At 40.0% G+C, this 17651-nt stretch overlaps 1 protein-coding gene across 5 annotated transcripts in view; it reads left to right on the forward strand.

Annotated features, from left to right (window-relative positions):
• Window positions 1-6010, forward strand: part of LOC108696670 (protein phosphatase 1 regulatory subunit 12C) — a 58757-nt gene extending 52747 nt beyond the window's left edge. For 4 of the 5 annotated variants that reach the window (XM_018226231.2, XM_018226230.2, XM_041569499.1 and 1 more), the window contains 7 exons: window positions 139-257; window positions 389-444; window positions 1070-1175; window positions 2195-2299; window positions 4188-4238; window positions 4513-4563; window positions 5680-6010. In XM_018226231.2, the coding sequence (XP_018081720.1) occupies window positions 139-257; window positions 389-444; window positions 1070-1175; window positions 2195-2299; window positions 4188-4238; window positions 4513-4563; window positions 5680-5766 (575 nt within the window). In that variant the 3' untranslated portion in view covers window positions 5767-6010. Of the gene's footprint in view, window positions 1-138; window positions 258-388; window positions 445-543; window positions 1040-1069; window positions 1176-2194; window positions 2300-4187; window positions 4239-4512; window positions 4564-5679 lie in introns of those variants that run through there. The other variant, XM_041569500.1, reaches the window with a different exon arrangement.
• The last annotated feature ends 11641 nt before the right edge of the window (window positions 6011-17651 follow it).

The following is a 17651-nucleotide window of genomic DNA, read 5'->3' on the forward strand; positions in this document are numbered from 1 at the left end:
CAAACATTGTTTACTAATATTTTTTTTTTTATGTAATTGGGGTAGAACATGGGTTACTTCTTTGATTGTACCATCATGTACAGTAATACAGTAACAAGGTATGTCTTTTAATTCAAATTCCATATTTACTTTTAATAGAACTAGAATCAACTAGCAAAGAGGAATTGGAAGCTGAAAGCCAAAACCATTTGACAGCAAGAGACAGAAGAAAATGGCGCAAAGATCAGCGACTGGGCTTGGGGACAAATTCTTATGCGGTAAGGAGCCAATTAGATGCTATTTATTGTAAAGTGGTAATTGGTTTAAATTGTTGGAAACCATTTTGGGATTGAAAACATAAGGGTTTTTGGAAAAAGTTCCTTCTCTTACTGTGCCTTTTTTTCTTTAGGGGATGGAGAATGACGAGGCAGAGTCGGTACATCACAATGAAACATCAGGATATGGGTAATTTATGCAGTTATGTTATCATACATTAATATTGTACCAAAAGGGTATTTGGAAAATCTTAAGATATATTCGGAAAACTGTGTTCTTTTTATACAGCAGAACTGCAAATTTGCATTTCCAAGGTCACCACTTCAGCACGGCGTAAGTTATAGGAATGGAGAAAATAATTTTTGTTGGTTAGCTAATTTCCAGTTTGCAATTTCAGCATCTGTCTGGTCAAATTTACCCTTGCAGCCAGACAGTGGTTTGAATATAAGACTGCAATATCAATAGGAGTGGGTCTTAATAGCAACATAAGTAACATTATAGCTCCACAGAGGAAAAATGTCTGCGCTGCCAGGGTTATTGATCACCCTCTGAAAACTGGAAAGGGGCAGAAGAATGGAAATAGGAACAAATAAGGACAGACTGGAAAGCTGCTTTGGAATTTTCATGTTTTGGTAAAATGCTTGGTTCTGGATTCCTAAGAAGGCTTCTTGTCTAACCTTTGTACTGACATATTAGTTGGTTGGTTTCCTTTGAATATAAAACCCATTTCTACACCTGAGGAGAAAACAAGGTGTACCACTGCACTTAGTTATTACATAATTCTGTAGGAGTAATGAACTGCTCTTATTCACAGGGTAACAGAAAGCTGGAGCAGTCTTTTGCCTCACAGAACTGGGAGTCACACATTTCAAAGGCGTAATTTTGGCTCAAAAGAAGAGTCTGAAAAGGACTATAAGAAGGTGAGATGCTGAGTATTATTTCTGATGTACTGCTGCCTGTTTAGTAATCCATTATTTATTTGGGAAAATAACAATATGAATTCCATTGTTCAGTGAGATGCCCTTAATAAAGAACATGTAAAGCCTGCATTTTCCTACCATGTATATAAGTTGGGCATATCTTCACCACAAAAGCCACATCATTTGTACTGCATATATCCCCTCCATTTGCCAGTGCCATCACATTTCCTAAAACAAATAGCAGCTTTCACCCGGCGGCAACATCATCAGTAACATTGACATGTATGCTCTAAAGTTAATGCAATACAGAATGCAGGTTTACACAACATACTTTAATAAAAAGTTCTGCTGGGGTTGAGCGCTGTAATGGTTAAACTCAGGAGAGGTGTTTAGGAGAAAAAAATTGTATCAGACCGCTAGAGTTTCTATGGGAACCAGCAATGCTATCTCTTCATTGGCTGCTAGAATGGAGGGTGTGTTTAGTAATCTGAGCTGAGAAGAATTGAGCATGCTCATTAGCCAACAGCCAAAGTAAATTCCTGAAGGAGGGGGCAGAGTGGGTTAGAGGAGGAGATGGATTTCTAAGTGATTTACTGGATGCTGTAGCCTTACTAATAACCATTTAACAACCAGAGTGGCAGGTATCTGATGATTTCAAAGAGGCTGTTCACCGATTATATTTTTGTGGGTAGGGTTTACACGTCCTTTAAAGATAAAATTCTAATATCCACCGCTGGCTCTGTGTAAATTCTGTTGCTAGAAATGGTTACTTTACTGCACTTGCTTATTGCTTTGGGATGTCAGACATATGTAAATGAATAGCATAGTGCCATTAAATTTAAATGTTCTTGCCTCATGTGGACTGTTTGTGTGATTGCCTTTGTGTAAGGCAAAAAGAGATTATTGACACATGGCTGAACTAGGCATATTATGGTATATTCTTGAATATTTGCATTTTACTTTCAGGATTGGCTCCTTAATACTAACTTTCAGTGACTGTTTTTTTTCATTTCCTATAGTTGTATGAAAACCTACTGGCTGACAATGAAACACTCCGAGACCAACTTCAAGAGACAGAGCTGAAGCTTACCCAGATACGGCTAGAGTTGGAACGAGTCACACAGGTAGGCCTAAGCAATCATTTTATGCCCTTCTGTCTGTCTCCATATATAATACTGTATATATTAATATATTATATTATCAATCCCAGTACTGGTGCATTATTCTTTAGACACTAAAAAAAACTTAGTTCAACATGCTTTTAGATTTACTAACTACTGTTAACCCTTTGCAACATCTCTTTTCTAGCTTGTAGTTAAGACTGAAAGCAAATTCTTTATTGGTTACTGCAGCTGGATTGATACAGTTTACAGCCTCTGACATGAGACCTGCTTTAGTTCATGAAAACACCCAAGGCTCAGGTCCTAGTCTTCCCTTTGCCCTGCTGTGTCAGCTCTTAGTGCCACAAATGTATTCGTTTTAAACATAGCATTTTAAACAAGCATTTAAACAGGATTTTCTAACAATCCTAATTATCCAACCAGACTATGTACTCTGTTGTTTTCTTTTGTCCTTAGAGGGATTCTGTCACGATTTTATGTAGTTTTTATTTCTAAATTACACTGTTTACTCTGCAAAAAATTCACTCAACAATACAAAATGTCGTTGCTGAAACAGCAAGGGTATTTTTTTTTAATTTATTATATTTTTTTGTAGGCAGCCATCTCAGGTCATTTTGCCTGGTCATGTGCTTTCAGAAAGAGCCAGCACTTTAGGATTGAACTGCTTTCTGGCAGGCTGTTATTTCTCCTGCTCAACGTAACTGAATGTGTCGCAGTGGGACCTGGATTTTACTATTTTGTAGGGATGGACCGAATCCAGGATTCAGTTCGGGATTCGGGCTTTTTCAACAGGATTCAGATTCGGCCATATCCTTCTTTCAGGCCGTTCCGAATCCTAATTTGCATAAGCAAATTAGGGACGGGAGGGAGATCGAGTGACACAAAACAAGGACATACAATTTTTTCCCCTTCACATCCCTACTTTGCATATGCAAATTAGGATTCAGTTTGGTATTTGGCCAAATCTTTCGCGAAGGATTCGGGGGTTCGGCCGAATCCAAAATAGTGGATTTGGTGCATCCCTACTATTTAATGATGTTCCTATATCTACCAGGCAGCTGTTATCTTGTGTTATGGAGCTGTTATCTGGTTACCATCCCATTGTTCTGTTGTTAGACTGTTGGGGGGGGGGAAGTGAGGGGGTGACTGAAGTTTATCAGAGCACAAGTCATATGGCTGGGGGCAGCTGGGAAACTGACAATATGTTTAACCCCATGTCAGATTTCAAAATGAAATATAAAAAAATTGGTTTGCTCTTTTGAGAAATGGATTTCATTGCATAATTCTGCTGGAGCTACAAGGGTGGGAGCTACAACATGGAGCTGGTCACTGCTCCTGTACAACTATAACAAACAAGGGAAAGTTGGGAAAGTAGCTCCCACCCTTCCCAGCTATAGTCAGGTGATCCCACTGGTGTCTAATAAAAGGGCAGCCAAGTTTGGGAGTTTTACTTTGAAAGCAGCTAGTAAGTTGCAGGTAAAACTTAGTCCCTTTGTAAAATGTATAATTAAGCAATTGAATTCTTAATGAATCAGATGAAAATTAAGCGTAGGACTGGCCAGATATGGGATGACTTTGACGTAGTTGGCCAGCTTAAATATATTGCAATATATGGACAAAAAATCCCTGTGTTGTTTAAAGGGTAAGGCATTTTTTAGTAGCAGTATGCACAAAATGTCTCAATGTCTTAAATATATTGATAATGGGTTGAGTGCAGAGGAATCTTGTAGTTGACTATATGTATTTTGTGGTCACAGCCTCATTGCACCCCCGCCTAATGGTTTTAAAAAAATAGTGGTGAGCACAACTTTCCCTTGTTTGTTATAATGTTATATAAGATATATAGTAAGTAAGTATATTGTATTTTTAACTGTTATCTTTCATTTGCCAGAGACAGGAGCGCAGTGCAGAGAGACCGGCGTTACTGGAGCTTGAGAGATTTGTGAGTATTAATTTTCTTTTCTGTTCCATTTTCTGAGTGCTGATCTCAAGTCTCTCAGTGTTTTACTTTTATTACCTGTTCTTTGGTTTGTGTCATGTTTAAACTTTTGGTTTTTATGGAGTTGAATGTGACCTATTCAGCCTTTTTTATGGCTGGCTGGACACACCCAGTAGTACATCATCACTTCGATAAACATGATTGGTGACTGTGGAGTAACCTTGTAAAGTCAATTTCATAGTTACTGAAATTAGTACTGATTGGTTTTGCTCCTTAGGAACGAAGAGCACTAGAGAGAAAAGTGGCTGAACTAGAAGAAGAGTTAAAGGTAAAATGTTCTGTCACTTGTTTAATGATTTGCTTTTCTTGCTGTACAGACAGAAATTACAGTGTACACGTCGGAAAGGAACACACATGGTCACGCAGCAAAGAGAATTCAGAGGGGCTTTATGTCACTGCTTTACTCTGCAATCGGTTAATAGTGCTGCTCCAGTAGACTTCTACACTGAAATTTGTTTTTTTTAAAGAGCAAACTGATTTTTTTTATTTCATTTTGAAATCTGACATGGGGCTAGACATATTCTCAGTTTCCCAGCTGCCCCCAGCCATGTGACTTGTGCTCTGATAAACTTCAGTCACTGTTTACTGCTGTAATGTAATGCTGCTGTAGTGATATTACCCTCCTCCCTTCCTCCCCAGCAGCCCATCAGTAAAACAACGGAAGGTAACCAGATAACAGCTCCCTGGTAGATCTAAGAATAGCACTCAATAGTAAAATCCATGTCCCACTGCGACCCCATTCAGTTAGATTGAGTAGGAGAAACAACAGCCTGTCAGAAAGCAGTTCCATCCTAAAGTGCTGGCTCTTTCTGAAAGCACATGACCAGGCAAAATGACCTGAGATGGCTGCCTATACACCAATATCACAACTAAAAAAATATACCCTGTAGTTAATTATTTGCAGTGTAATTTAGTAATTTAAAACTACACCATAAAAAATTACAGGATCCATTTAAGCTATTTGAGAAGCTGCATAACGGCATTGCTGTTTTAGGACCAACTTATACTTAATAGCTGCTATTCCTTAATTTCATCTTGATCTGAAGGCTAGTGTCTCCATTTTGGGAAAAACCCAGGCCGAGAATCTGCCCCTACGCTGACATCGGCCTTCATCCTTACCTGCACCCTGAACTATTGCATTGGCCCGGGTGTGGGCACGTGGCAGATTTCGGCTCTGAAATGTAAACTCTCATCATCATTGACAGCCTAAATCTGGGCCGACTCAATGGTTTCAGGTTCAGGCACGAACGAAGGCTGATGCCAGCATAGGAGCTGATTCTTGGCTTGTTTTTTTTTAGCTGGCCGAGTTTCAGCCCGTATGGTATCAGCCTTTCAACTGAACATATGTCCTAAACCTCTTTTACAAATCTTTCATTGTTTTTAGGTTCTCTCCGATTTAAAGGCAGACAATCAAAGACTGAAAGACGAAAATGCAGCCTTGATCAGGGTCATTAGCAAACTTTCCAAGTGAAAACAGCAGAGGAGAAATGACAGTGGTCACAGACACCCTACTTGCACGACAAAGAGGACCTAAAGATTTCTGTCCGCAAGGCCAAATTTGTCGACCTCCTGACTTTAAAGACTTGTACGAGCAACAGAAAATGTCTGTGTTTGCTTTGCTGCACACACTGGAGCCAGCCTTTCCGAGAGCAAAAATCCTAATCCATGAACGTAATGGAAATGTCTCGTGCTAGTTTATTAAATGGTTTTATTCACTTTTTTTTTTAACTATGTATATCTATAAATATATATACATATAAGTATATTCATATCTCCCACGCTGGCACTTCAGGAGCTTTTCTCAAGGAAATCTTCACATCCTGAAAACCTGATCCATCTTTGCTACAGACGGTGAACTAGTAATTTATATTAATGTTATCACGGAGTATTCACTCAGCTGTCAAATGTATCTGCACCTGTTTTGCTGCAGTTGAACTTGTGCTTTCAAGAACAAAGTATATTCTTAGTAATACCTTTTCTGAAATTCCCATCCGAGCATCCAAATATGAGGCAGTTATGAGCACGGTGTTGCATTTTGTGCTCCAGACATACCCAAGCAGCTGTTATTGCAGAAGCAAATGTCTCTTGTAGGAAGCAACGAGCTGACAGATTGCACTGCCCCTTTATGAATAACCCCCTCAATGCATTGAATTCACAATGTGTAGTAAGTTTAAAGGACCAGTAACGTCAATTTTGTTTTTTTAAAAAGATTTTTTGTATAAAACGGAAAAAACCAAGCCATATTTAACTTTAAAATCGCAAAGTCTTTATTAAAAAATAACTTACCGAAACTCCGCTTGCGCTCCTCTTCAGAAAGGCGACAGGGAGATGATCCATCGTGCGGTGCTCGATTTCTCCTCCCTGGCTATCTCCTATAGAAGGCAGGGAGGAGAAATCGAATGCCGCTTGATGGATCGTCACCCTGTCGCCTTTTCTGAAGAGGAGCGCAAGTGGAGTTTCGGTAAGTTATTTTCTAATAAAGACTTTGCGATTTAGAAGTTACATATGGCTTGGTGTTTGTTTTTTTGTTCTATACAAATTTTTAAAAAAAAATTGACGTTACTGGTCCTTTAAGGATGCCAGCGTGCTTTATTAGTAGTTAATTGGTGATAAATTGTTAGGTATGACCCCCACACACATACACACTAAGTATTAATACAGAAATGGGTAGGCTCTCCAGATGTCTGGGTGATTGTAGGAGCTATTGTGAGGCCTCCAGTTATTGGGTTAAAGCCATATGGGTGTATAGTGAAGTTAGAGTTCACCACAGTCCTCTAGAGTGAAATTTTCCAATCCATTAATTTCTAAGGGATTTTTAAAAGAGTATTTATCAATGGGTGAAAGCAAAAGTTCATTCTTTGATAAATACTCTTTCAAAAACCCATAGAAATGAATGGAGAGTGGCAGAATTTCACTCTAGAGGACTGTGGTGATCTCTAACTTCACTCTTTGATAAATATCCCGCCTTGGTACTAATCAAGTAAAATTTGCTTTGTTAAAGTCAAACCAGCAGCCCTCCACAGTGCAATTTAATAGAGGCTTCATCTTCCCAGCAACTACCCTACTATTCTGGGTATAATACAGCCACCTTAATCTGCCATCAGTGCTATGTACTCCTGGGCCAGGCAACGTTGAACGCTTAAGGTGTTCCTGGCAATCTGCTTTTGACAGCACCCAAAGGAGACAGTCGGGTTTCCCTCAGTTAAATTTAGGGATGCACCGAATCCAGGATCCTCCAAATCTTTCTGCCTGGCCGAACCGAATCCTCATTTGCATATGCATATTAGGGGCAGAGAGGGAAATCGCGTGACTTTTTGTCACCAAACAAGGAAGTAAAAAATGTTTTCACCTTCCCACCACTAATTTGCATATGCAAATTCAAATTTGGTTCAGCCATATCTTTCACGAAGGATTCGGGGGTGCGGCCAAATCCAAAAATGTGGATTCGGTGCTGAGAAAAACAAAATTGCATGTATGGCATGAGGAATATCTGCAGATCACATTCAGGCTGTTTATTTTAGTTCATCGCTCCTAATTGCTAAAGCTATATCCTATTTTCATATGTTATATATGTTTTTTTTTTTTTAATTTAGATCCTGTCACCTTTATATACATTGCCAGAGAGGTATTAGATATACTGTATGCTGCCACGTGACATTTAAAAATCAGGGAGTCTCACTGATCTGTTCCCGCCAAGTTCCCTTTGCACAGCGTCGGGGGCATCTCTTGTATTCACGTTTCCTTTGTATTTTAAGGTTATCCTGTAAAATTGTGTCCTGGAGAATTTGTGCTGTTTTGTAAAACAGACATTTGTGCTTTTGTTTATTTTAAACCACGGAGAGGGCAAGCGGGTTTGGATATTTTACTGGTCGGCAGGGCTGTCCTATTTTAATATGTTCAGTATGTTGCCAAACTGCAGTAATGTGAGCGCAGAATAATAAGGGGGGGGGGGGGTTGTGCCGCTCATTTAACAGTATTCTCCTCTGCTTCGGAACATTAGCGCAGATGTTCTAGTGCTGCCTGATGTTCCTAACTGCAAGGATAGAGTTCCATAGAGTGACAGTGCATAATGTCTAATGAGAAGGATTTGCTTTAGATTAACTGTACATTGAATAGATTACACACACATATAAAAGAAAGAGTCTTTATTCCTCCAACCACATATCTACGCGTTTCGATTTTCAGTGAGCACCCGTCCAATGCTATAACAGGAGAGGTGAGTGCTGAGAGAGAGTGTGTGTGTCTCAACAGAATAAGTATATATAAATTATTTTTCTAATTTATATTTATATATATATATATATATATATATATATATATATATATATATACACACATACATACAAGACCGTTGTAACATTGCCAAACTCTTATGCATCCTGACAGCCTTTAATCTTTTATAGAGGAATTGAATTTACAGCAACTAATTTGTGCTTCCCTGTGCATGAATGACTGTAGAATCCAGAGGCAGACGGCTAGTGCTGAGAGAGGTAGTTCAGTCCCACCCAGCTGTGCAGTTGTGTTTCTTTTGTTGCAATGTATATCATAAACCAGTCCAGAAAAAAAAAAACCCATAATGTTGGGGTTAATTAAATGCCAAAACAGAAGGAATTTACTGGACTTTCCCACCAGCAGAGGGCAGGCACATCATTGCTCTGGTTATTTACTCGTAGACGTTCTACTCTGTTGATTTAAAACATGGTGAGGCCCTGAACTCTCCTCTCTTTTAAAGGGCAATCTTTTTAAAGGATAAGTAAACCTTAAAGACAAGTGAATGTAAAATTAAGGAGGGTGCTATTCTAGGCACTTCTGCAATGTACATTTATTATTTATTTTGTTTTCATTCCAAGATTTTATGGGATACATGTACTGTTAATATGAATGAATTTTGTTACAACAGCGCCACCTGCTGGTCATTTTCCCACCAGTCTGACCAACAACTAGTCAATGTTGCCACTCTGATGTTCTTCTGCTTAGGAAAACTTTTCTCTCATCTTTCCTAAGCAGAAGAACATCAGAGCAGCCTCTTTCTCCTGACAACTTCCTTGACTACTTGGTTGTCAGACTGGTCAGAAAATGACCAGCAGGTGGCACTGTTGTAACAAAATTCATTCATATTAACAGTACACATATCCCTTAATATCTTGGAATTAAAAGAAAATAAATGTACATTGCAGAGGTGCTTAGAATAGCACCCAGATCAATTTTACATTCACTTATTTTTAAGATTTACTTATCCTTTAACCCTTTCCTGTGTCATTGATCCAGATAATGACTGGCAGAAGACTTATGCTATTGTTTTCTGTTCACCTTTAAATGAACTTTTAGTACAACCTAGACATTGATTTTCTGAGACAATGTGCAGTTGGTTTTCATTTTTCAAATCTTTCAAAAACTATAATAGATAAATAATAAAGACCAATTGCAAAGTTGCTAAGAATCGGCCATTCTGTAATATGCTTGAAGTTTACTAAAAGGTGAACCACCACTTGTGGATTCCTGGTTTCATACATACCTAGCAAATAGAGGTGGAGAAGTTCTTCTTCAGGTCACACTGACTGTTTTGTAGATCCTATAGTAATTATGGTGGTTTCTGAGCAACACTGGGCACAGATTGCCCGAGAACGTCTGCCAAACCTCCCTTTCCACTTACAGTCACAAGATCCGCTATAGTTCCTTGTGTTTTGTTGACATTTCTGGTCTTTGGAAAATGTTTGACAAATAGAATGTTACAGCTTCGTACTTCAATCCGATTGGCTGCCGTGTTCCATTTCGAAGTAACTGGCTAATGGGAGCACTGTAGCCATTCTCTCTCTCTCTCTCTCTCTCTCTCTCTCTCTCTCCCTCTCTCCCCCCCACTGCTGGTTCTGACAACATGTAACTTTTGAAACATTGTTTCACTAGTCAGATCAGCTAAAGACAAGGCTTCCCCAAGGTGTCAGTGAAATTAAGGCTGATTTGTCACCTGTGGGAAAGTGACAAATCAGACAAACTACTTTCAAAGCCAACTTTATTTACAAATAACTTTAAAGGGAAACTATCGCGAAAATGTAATATAAGCTTCAGCATACTGAAATAAGAAGTTTTCTAAATGCAATCAATTCAAAATTCTGTACTGTTTATTTTCACTATCCCCCTCTCAACATCGGTTTCTCTTCATTCTCTCTTCATGCAGGAGTTGGGTTTAAGATATTAATTGACAGTTAGATCCAATATATGTTATGGGGGGGGCTCCTTTTGCCTAGAAGATGTATTAAAGCTCGCTCTATTAAAATCGCCAGACCTTATGTCTCTCTACATGCAGAATTTGTGCAAAAGGCAGTTATTTTGTTTGTACTGGAATCAGTTATTTGAGTGAGCTCTAATACACCTGCTATGAAAGGAAGCTCCCCTATAAGATATATTGGAACTAACTGTCAATGAATATCTGACACCCAACTGCTGCATGAAGGCAGAATGAAGAGAAACAGATTCTGAGAGGAATAGTGAAGATAAACTTGATTATTTCAGAAACAATGCAGAAATATTGCAGAGTATTTAATTGATTGTATTTATATAGTTTCTTATTTCAGTATGATGAAGCTTTAAATTTTTGCAATAGTTCCCCTTTAATTACATTGCTTGAAAACGTGTATATTTGGGTATACAGCTGCTAGAAACATTTCAGTATTAGGGTAGAACTCCATGAGCGTTTTTCGTCTGATCGACGCCCGCTGACAAAACCCACGCGACAAGTCAGATGGAGACGCGACCGTCAAGATTCTAATTGGACTGAATGAAAAGCCGCAGGTAAAAACGACATTACATCTGACGCGACACGACTGTCGAATGTGGACACCGAAAGCAGCGTCTTCATCCGACAGTTGGACCATGCAGTTGTTACCGCCGACTTTTCATTCAGTCCAAGCATATATTAACGCGTACGTTTTGTCGGTGGAAAAACGCGAGTGGAGTTCTACCCTTAGAGAAGCAATGTAATCGCCATATATTTCTGTTGGCTGAGTTGCCAGCAAGTACAGAGAAAGCTGCACTGTGTTAATTGGACACGGCTTTTGGATAACAGATTTCCAGATGATAGATTGCATGTGGGTTGTACCTTTGCTGCGTTGGTTATATTTGGGCTAAATACTGTTATCATCAATCCCATCTGTTAGCCGTAAACTTCTCCAGGGCGCAGTGATGAAACTATAGATATCCAGCACCCATAACTGCAGGGTCACTGACCCCCCCACCCAATGCTCCAGCATGCGTGATTCAAATGCAGTGGGGGCACACGTCAAGTGCCTGGTAAGGAATGGGGGGGGGCAAGGTACCTGCTGCCCCTATAGTTATACCACTACCAAGGTGAGCAAACATATTACATTGTCCATGCTATGTGTATATTTGAGAGGGAGCTTTACAGCCAAAATTCCTATTTCTAACCATTCTATGAACTCTTGTGAATAATGCATATTGCAGCCAGCAGGAGGCAGTACTCTTCTAGAATGTGCTTTAACGCCAGTACTGCATGTTAGTATTTCTCTATGGTCCCTGCTATTTGTTATCAAGATATGGTTATTGGGCTGTATTTGAAAGGCTGTCACTGCATGAATCCCATCCATCCGCTGCTGTTTGTCCTGCCATTACTGCTCTCCCTGCCTACTTTATGCCAAGGTCTGACCCGCATGGGTCCCCCGTGTGTCACTCTGTTCAAGGACTCGTACAACTGTGCCATGTGAGTTCAACATCAGAATCCTAAGTCCAATGACATAATATATCTGTATATAAGGAAACTTATTTTCTATACATAGTGTCTCAATGTGCAATATGCATGGGGTTTTTTTGTTTTATTTTTTTCCAGAGAAATATAAATATATATTGTATTTGTTACAGCAGTTGCAGGTTCCTGTCCCTTCAGCATTGCTAGGGGTCCGGTGTATATATACCAATGTACGGCGCACCCTTTCCTCGCCTGAACGGATAAAGCACATGAAAAATAAACTATGAACAAAATGAATTAAAAATTATATATATATATATGGTAAAATGGCTGATGTTTTCTGTTCAATCACTAACCCTCTTCCAATGAAAAGGCCAACTGACCCCGCTCATGGCTTTAGCTGCAGTCACCCAAGCACCAAGTTTCACCCGAGACCTGAGGTTTTTTCGGATAATGGATCTTTCCGTAATTAGAATCTTCATGCCTTAAGTCTACTAGAAAATCATATCAGCATTAAATAAACCCAATAGGCTAGTTATATCTAGGTCGGGATCAAAGTACAAGCTACTGCTTATTGTTTTATCACAGAGAAAAAGGAAATCATTCAGATAAAATGGAGTATAGGTGAGAAAGCCTTTCCATAATTCTGTACTTTCTGGATAACCTGGTTTCCGGATAAAGGGTCCCGTACGGATTAGTGTAAAGCACCAACGCATGCTGTACTGGGATGTTAATCTTTCACTTCATCCGCTGCCACAGAGAAGTAAATGGGGAGAACTGAACGTGGCCCGTGACTTTTGCTGTGCAAGGAGCAATGATAAGTGAAGTGATGGAGATATTATCAGCAATCAGAAATACAACTTCCTATTCTTAAGTAGCTGCTGCTGAATGCTTCCCACTTCCCATCAGGTGTACTACAATAAGACCCTGAGTGGGGCTCAGAGATGGGAAAGAGTTGGGGTTTTGAAATTAATGGGGGGGATCAGGGGTGTGACTGCATGAAAGGGGCATTTGTTTTTTTTCTCCTTGGGGCCCCCATTTTACTTATTGGCAGGGTCCATCCGAAGGGGCTCAAGTGACCATAGTAAGTTAGGTTGAAAAAGACACACGTCCGTCAAGTTCAACCTCTTAACTCTATTTTAACCTGCCTAACTGCCAGTTGATCCAGAGGAAGGCAAAAAACCCCATTTGAAGCCTCTCCAATTTGCCTCAGAGGGGAAAAAAATCCTTCCTGACTCCAAAATGGCAATCGGACTAGTCCCTGGATCAACTTGTACTATGAGCTATCTCCCATAACCCTGTATTCCCTCACTTGCTAAAAAGCCATCCAACCCCTTCTTAAAGCTATCTAATGTATCAGCCTGTACAACTGATTCAGGGAGAGGATTCCACATCTTCACAGCTCTCACTGTAATAAACCCCTTCTGAATATTTAGGCGAAACCTCTTTTCTTCTAATCAGAATGGGTGACCTCGGGTCAGCTGGAAAGATCTACTGGTAAATAAAGCATTAGAGAGATTATTATATGATCCCCTTATATATTTATACTTAGTTATCATATCACCCCTTAAGCGCCTCTTCTCCAGCGTGAACATTTGTTCAGTTTTTCTTCATAGCTAAGATTTTCCATAACATTTACCAGCTTAGTTGCCCTTCTCTGGACCCTCTCTAATACAAACATGTCCAGTTTGAGCACTAACCAGTGGGTTAATAATTGGGGAGAAGTGGGAATGGGACCCTGCCAACTTAGTAGTGTGGATCCCCATGATCACTGATGGTGGCCTTGATTGTTGGTGGGATTTGCTTCCATTCTGTTTACTCAACGTCTGGAGCACATATATGTTTGTATCTTAATGTTTGTGTTGACTGGAACCACAAGATTCCTTATGCCAAACAATGAAAAGATGTTATCCCTCCATTACAGATTTGGGAAGCTAGTGTTATCCTGGTATCAGCTGAACTCTGACGTCCTTCAGATTTCCACCCAGTGCCAGTGACCTTTAATACCGTGACAGCCAACTCAACTGTCATTGTTGAGCAAAAAATTTAATGAAAGGGTAAAACAGAGTAAAACAAATTTTAGCTGTTTTGGCATCCGTTGCCGACTATACTTAATTTCTAGGCAGTGTTGGTTTTGGAGGTAGGGCTTGTTACAGATGTTCTGCCAACACGTTGAGTATGTAAAGTAAAAATATTATTATTAAATATTCCCTTGGCTCTGCCATATATTTGCCCTATTAAATATAAATAAGAAATGCTCTGTGTGCAACAACTTCAATGGCACAGCAGCTCTATGCCCAAGGACTATTAAAGTGAGGTCGATTCGGAGCTTTAGTTCTCCTTGACTTCACTTTTACTCCCAGTATTTGTATTCTGCTGTTTTGCTTCCAAAAGCTCATTGATCCTCTGACCTTTTATCTGATTCAGAGAGTATTTTCAGTTTTTATAATGTAGTCTATGACTCTTATGCAATACGTTTGCACATCTTTCTGGCAAGTCCATGGGTTGCTAAACAAAATAATAATATAACATGGACAATTTTCAACTGGCTTTCATTTTTTATTGTTTGTGGTGTTTGAGTTATTTAGCTTTTTATTCAGCAGCTCTCCAGTTTGCAGTTTCAGCTATCTGGTTACTAGGGTCCAAATTACCCTAGCAACCATGCACGGCTTTGGATAAGAGACTGGAATATGAATAGGAGAGGGCCCAAACAGTAAGATGAGCAATAAAAAGTAACAACAATAATACCTTTGTAGTCTTACAGAGCATTTGTTTATTAGATGGGGGTCAGTGCCCCCCCCCCAGTAAGGCAAGAGGGAGTGAAATAGCAGTCGCTGACCCCATCTTAAAAAACAAAACAAATGCTCTGTAAGGCTACAACTTTTTCGCCATTGCTACTTTATATTACTCCTCTTTATACTCAGACCATCTCCTATTCATACTCTAGCCTCTTATTGAAATCACTGCATGGTTGCTAGGGTCATTTGTAGTCTAGCAACCAGATTTCTAATATTGCAAACTGGGGAGCTGCTGAATAAAAACAGAAATAAATTAAAAACCACAAATAATAAAAAAAACCAACTGCAAATTGTCTTAGAATTTTATTCTCTCATTCATACTAAAAGTTAAAGGGGAACAACTCCTTTCAGCAGACATTCCTTTTCTGCTTAGAGAAGTGTTCGTGTCAGGGTAAGATTTTCTCTGCTGCCATCACTTTGCTTATGTTGTGCCAGAGATACTGGTGATTTAGTTCCTCCATAGCATCTGGTTCTGTAGTTACAAATTGCAGTGGCTAAAGCTTTGATTAGGAGCATTTGGCATTAGTGTTTGTTGTTCAAGAGGGACTGAGGGGTTACATAGCAGACAATGGGCAACTGCAGAGAGAAACTGGCTAGTTAACATCAGTCCCCATCTCAAGAACTCCATCCCCAAGAATTAAAAAAAAAAAAGGAGTCCCTATAGCTGAACCCAACTAAAATGTGTGTCCTTGTTGGTGCTGGTAGTAGGACTAGGAGCTGTTCTGCATTTGACTATTATACTCAGGGGGCATAATTTAAAAAAAATATCAACTCTGCTTGTTGCTAATGCAGTTGGACTTGATTGCCTGCTCACTGCACCCCAATATATTTGTATGTTAACTGCTTATTAGGGTTCCTGTTGGTTCCATCATCATTAATGTTTGAGTGTGAATCCAGACATGCTAGTGGCTACATAAATACATATATTGATACTGGCACTAATGCATGACATACAGGTTACCATCACAGACTAGAGTCCTGAACAGAACCAATTTCTAAGACCCGAACCCACAGCCCGTGACCCGAACCGTAATCCGCATATTTACCCACTTTGATCTGCTACCCGACCCGGACCTGCAACTGCCTTATCCGCAACCCGACCTGCAATTCGTCGACCACCATTAAACCATACCTTCCAACTGTCCCATTTTGAGCGAGAAAGTCCTGCGTTTGTACTGGAAAGTCCCAATTTCCTCTGCACTGAACAGCCAAAAAAGATACAATGTTTCTAACTTAATTGGCTCTTTGCAGAGAGCCCATAATAGATACTTAAGTAGATACTGACACCAGAAATTAAATTCTTCTTTACATCGATCATAATATTGCCGTTGAAAGCTTCTTATAACTTTGCCATAAAGTATTTGCACAATGCTTTTACATTACCTGTCTGATGCCCCATGTTCCTGTATGAGGGAGCTGCCATATTTGTGCAGCAGGAGTTGGTTCGCATTGGAAACTCTAACTGACGGGCTGAGATGGGACAGTCAGATTGGCAAAACAGTCAGGTTTAGGAACTTCAACTAACAATTACTTACAATAACAAACCTCTCGGTGAAAAACGATCAACATGACCTATAGGTAACTTTTAATGTACATTCATATTTTCAAATGTACTTTTTTAGTGTCTGTATCACTTTAAGATACATTTGTAACAGTTTTGTCCCTTGGGAGAAGTTAGACTCACAGCTTAAAGGGCAATTCACCTTCATTAGTAAAACTGTAATAAAACTAAAACTTCCGAAATGTGTTCAAACTTTCATAACCTGGCAAATTTTGTAAAAGGGGCATGGTAATTAGGGGGTGTGGTTGCAAAAATGGGCGTGGTCAAAAAATGTCTGTCCCTCTTTCCTTTTCCAGAAAGCTGGGAGGTACGATCAAACAGGAAATGATGTTGCTGCGACATCATCAAAAGTGGGCGGCGACAGAAACATTTGTAAAACTGTAAAAGTATTAAAATATGGACGATATTACATAAGATAAGAAATTTAGATGAGACCCGCGACCTGCAGACCCACATCTATAACCGCACCTGAAAATCCTCCCCTCGTTCTGCAGGTAGGGTTGCCACCCGGCCGGTATTTTACCGGCCTAGTCGGTAAAACAGCTGCAGAGGCCGGGGCCGGTATTACAATGTAGCTGCCGGTAAATTCCCCTGTAAAACTTAGCTTTTGTCCTGTCTTCACAGCTCCGCCCCGCAGCCCGCCCCTTTTTACGTTAGAGCCACTTCCCCCTTTTGGCGTCACACAGCTCCGCACCGTGGCCCCACCTCTTTTTACATCATAGATCCGCCCCTTTTTGTTCCCGCCCCCCACCAGCCGGTAACAAAATTAGAAAAAGGTGACAACCCTATCCGCAGGGTGCCTGCTTTTTATGCGGGTAACAGAGACAGAGCGGGATTTGCACACAAGGAGGAGATTCTCCATTCAGGGCTCATGGGAGGACACTGCTTCCCACTGTACAAAAACACAGAGCTTCATAGGGTGCTGAACTTCCGCAGCCCCACACCGCTTGTTTTACTTGCACCATTGCCATTAAAATAACATAACTAATGAAGAGCACCTTATGTAGAGCTGCAGAGATTCCATGCACCACTGCTTGTTAAAGAGTGCACCTTTTTAAAGGGGAACACGGCAGGGTACGAAGAGCACCTGCTTTTCTGCTGGGGACTTGGTATTTAACCCTTTTTCTGAGCATTGAAGCAGAAACCCCAAAGTATTTTTTATCTTGTTTTACTAGTTTTCTTTGTGTTACTGTTCTACATGCTGGTAGGTGCCAATAACCAAAGGCAAGGGACAATAGTAGTCTGTTTCAGTACAGTTGGCCTACTATAAAACAAAATCAAATGCCAGTATTATGCCT

This window comes from Xenopus laevis, chromosome 7L (genome assembly GCF_017654675.1).
Source record: "Xenopus laevis strain J_2021 chromosome 7L, Xenopus_laevis_v10.1, whole genome shotgun sequence".
Taxonomy (NCBI): domain Eukaryota; kingdom Metazoa; phylum Chordata; class Amphibia; order Anura; family Pipidae; genus Xenopus; species Xenopus laevis.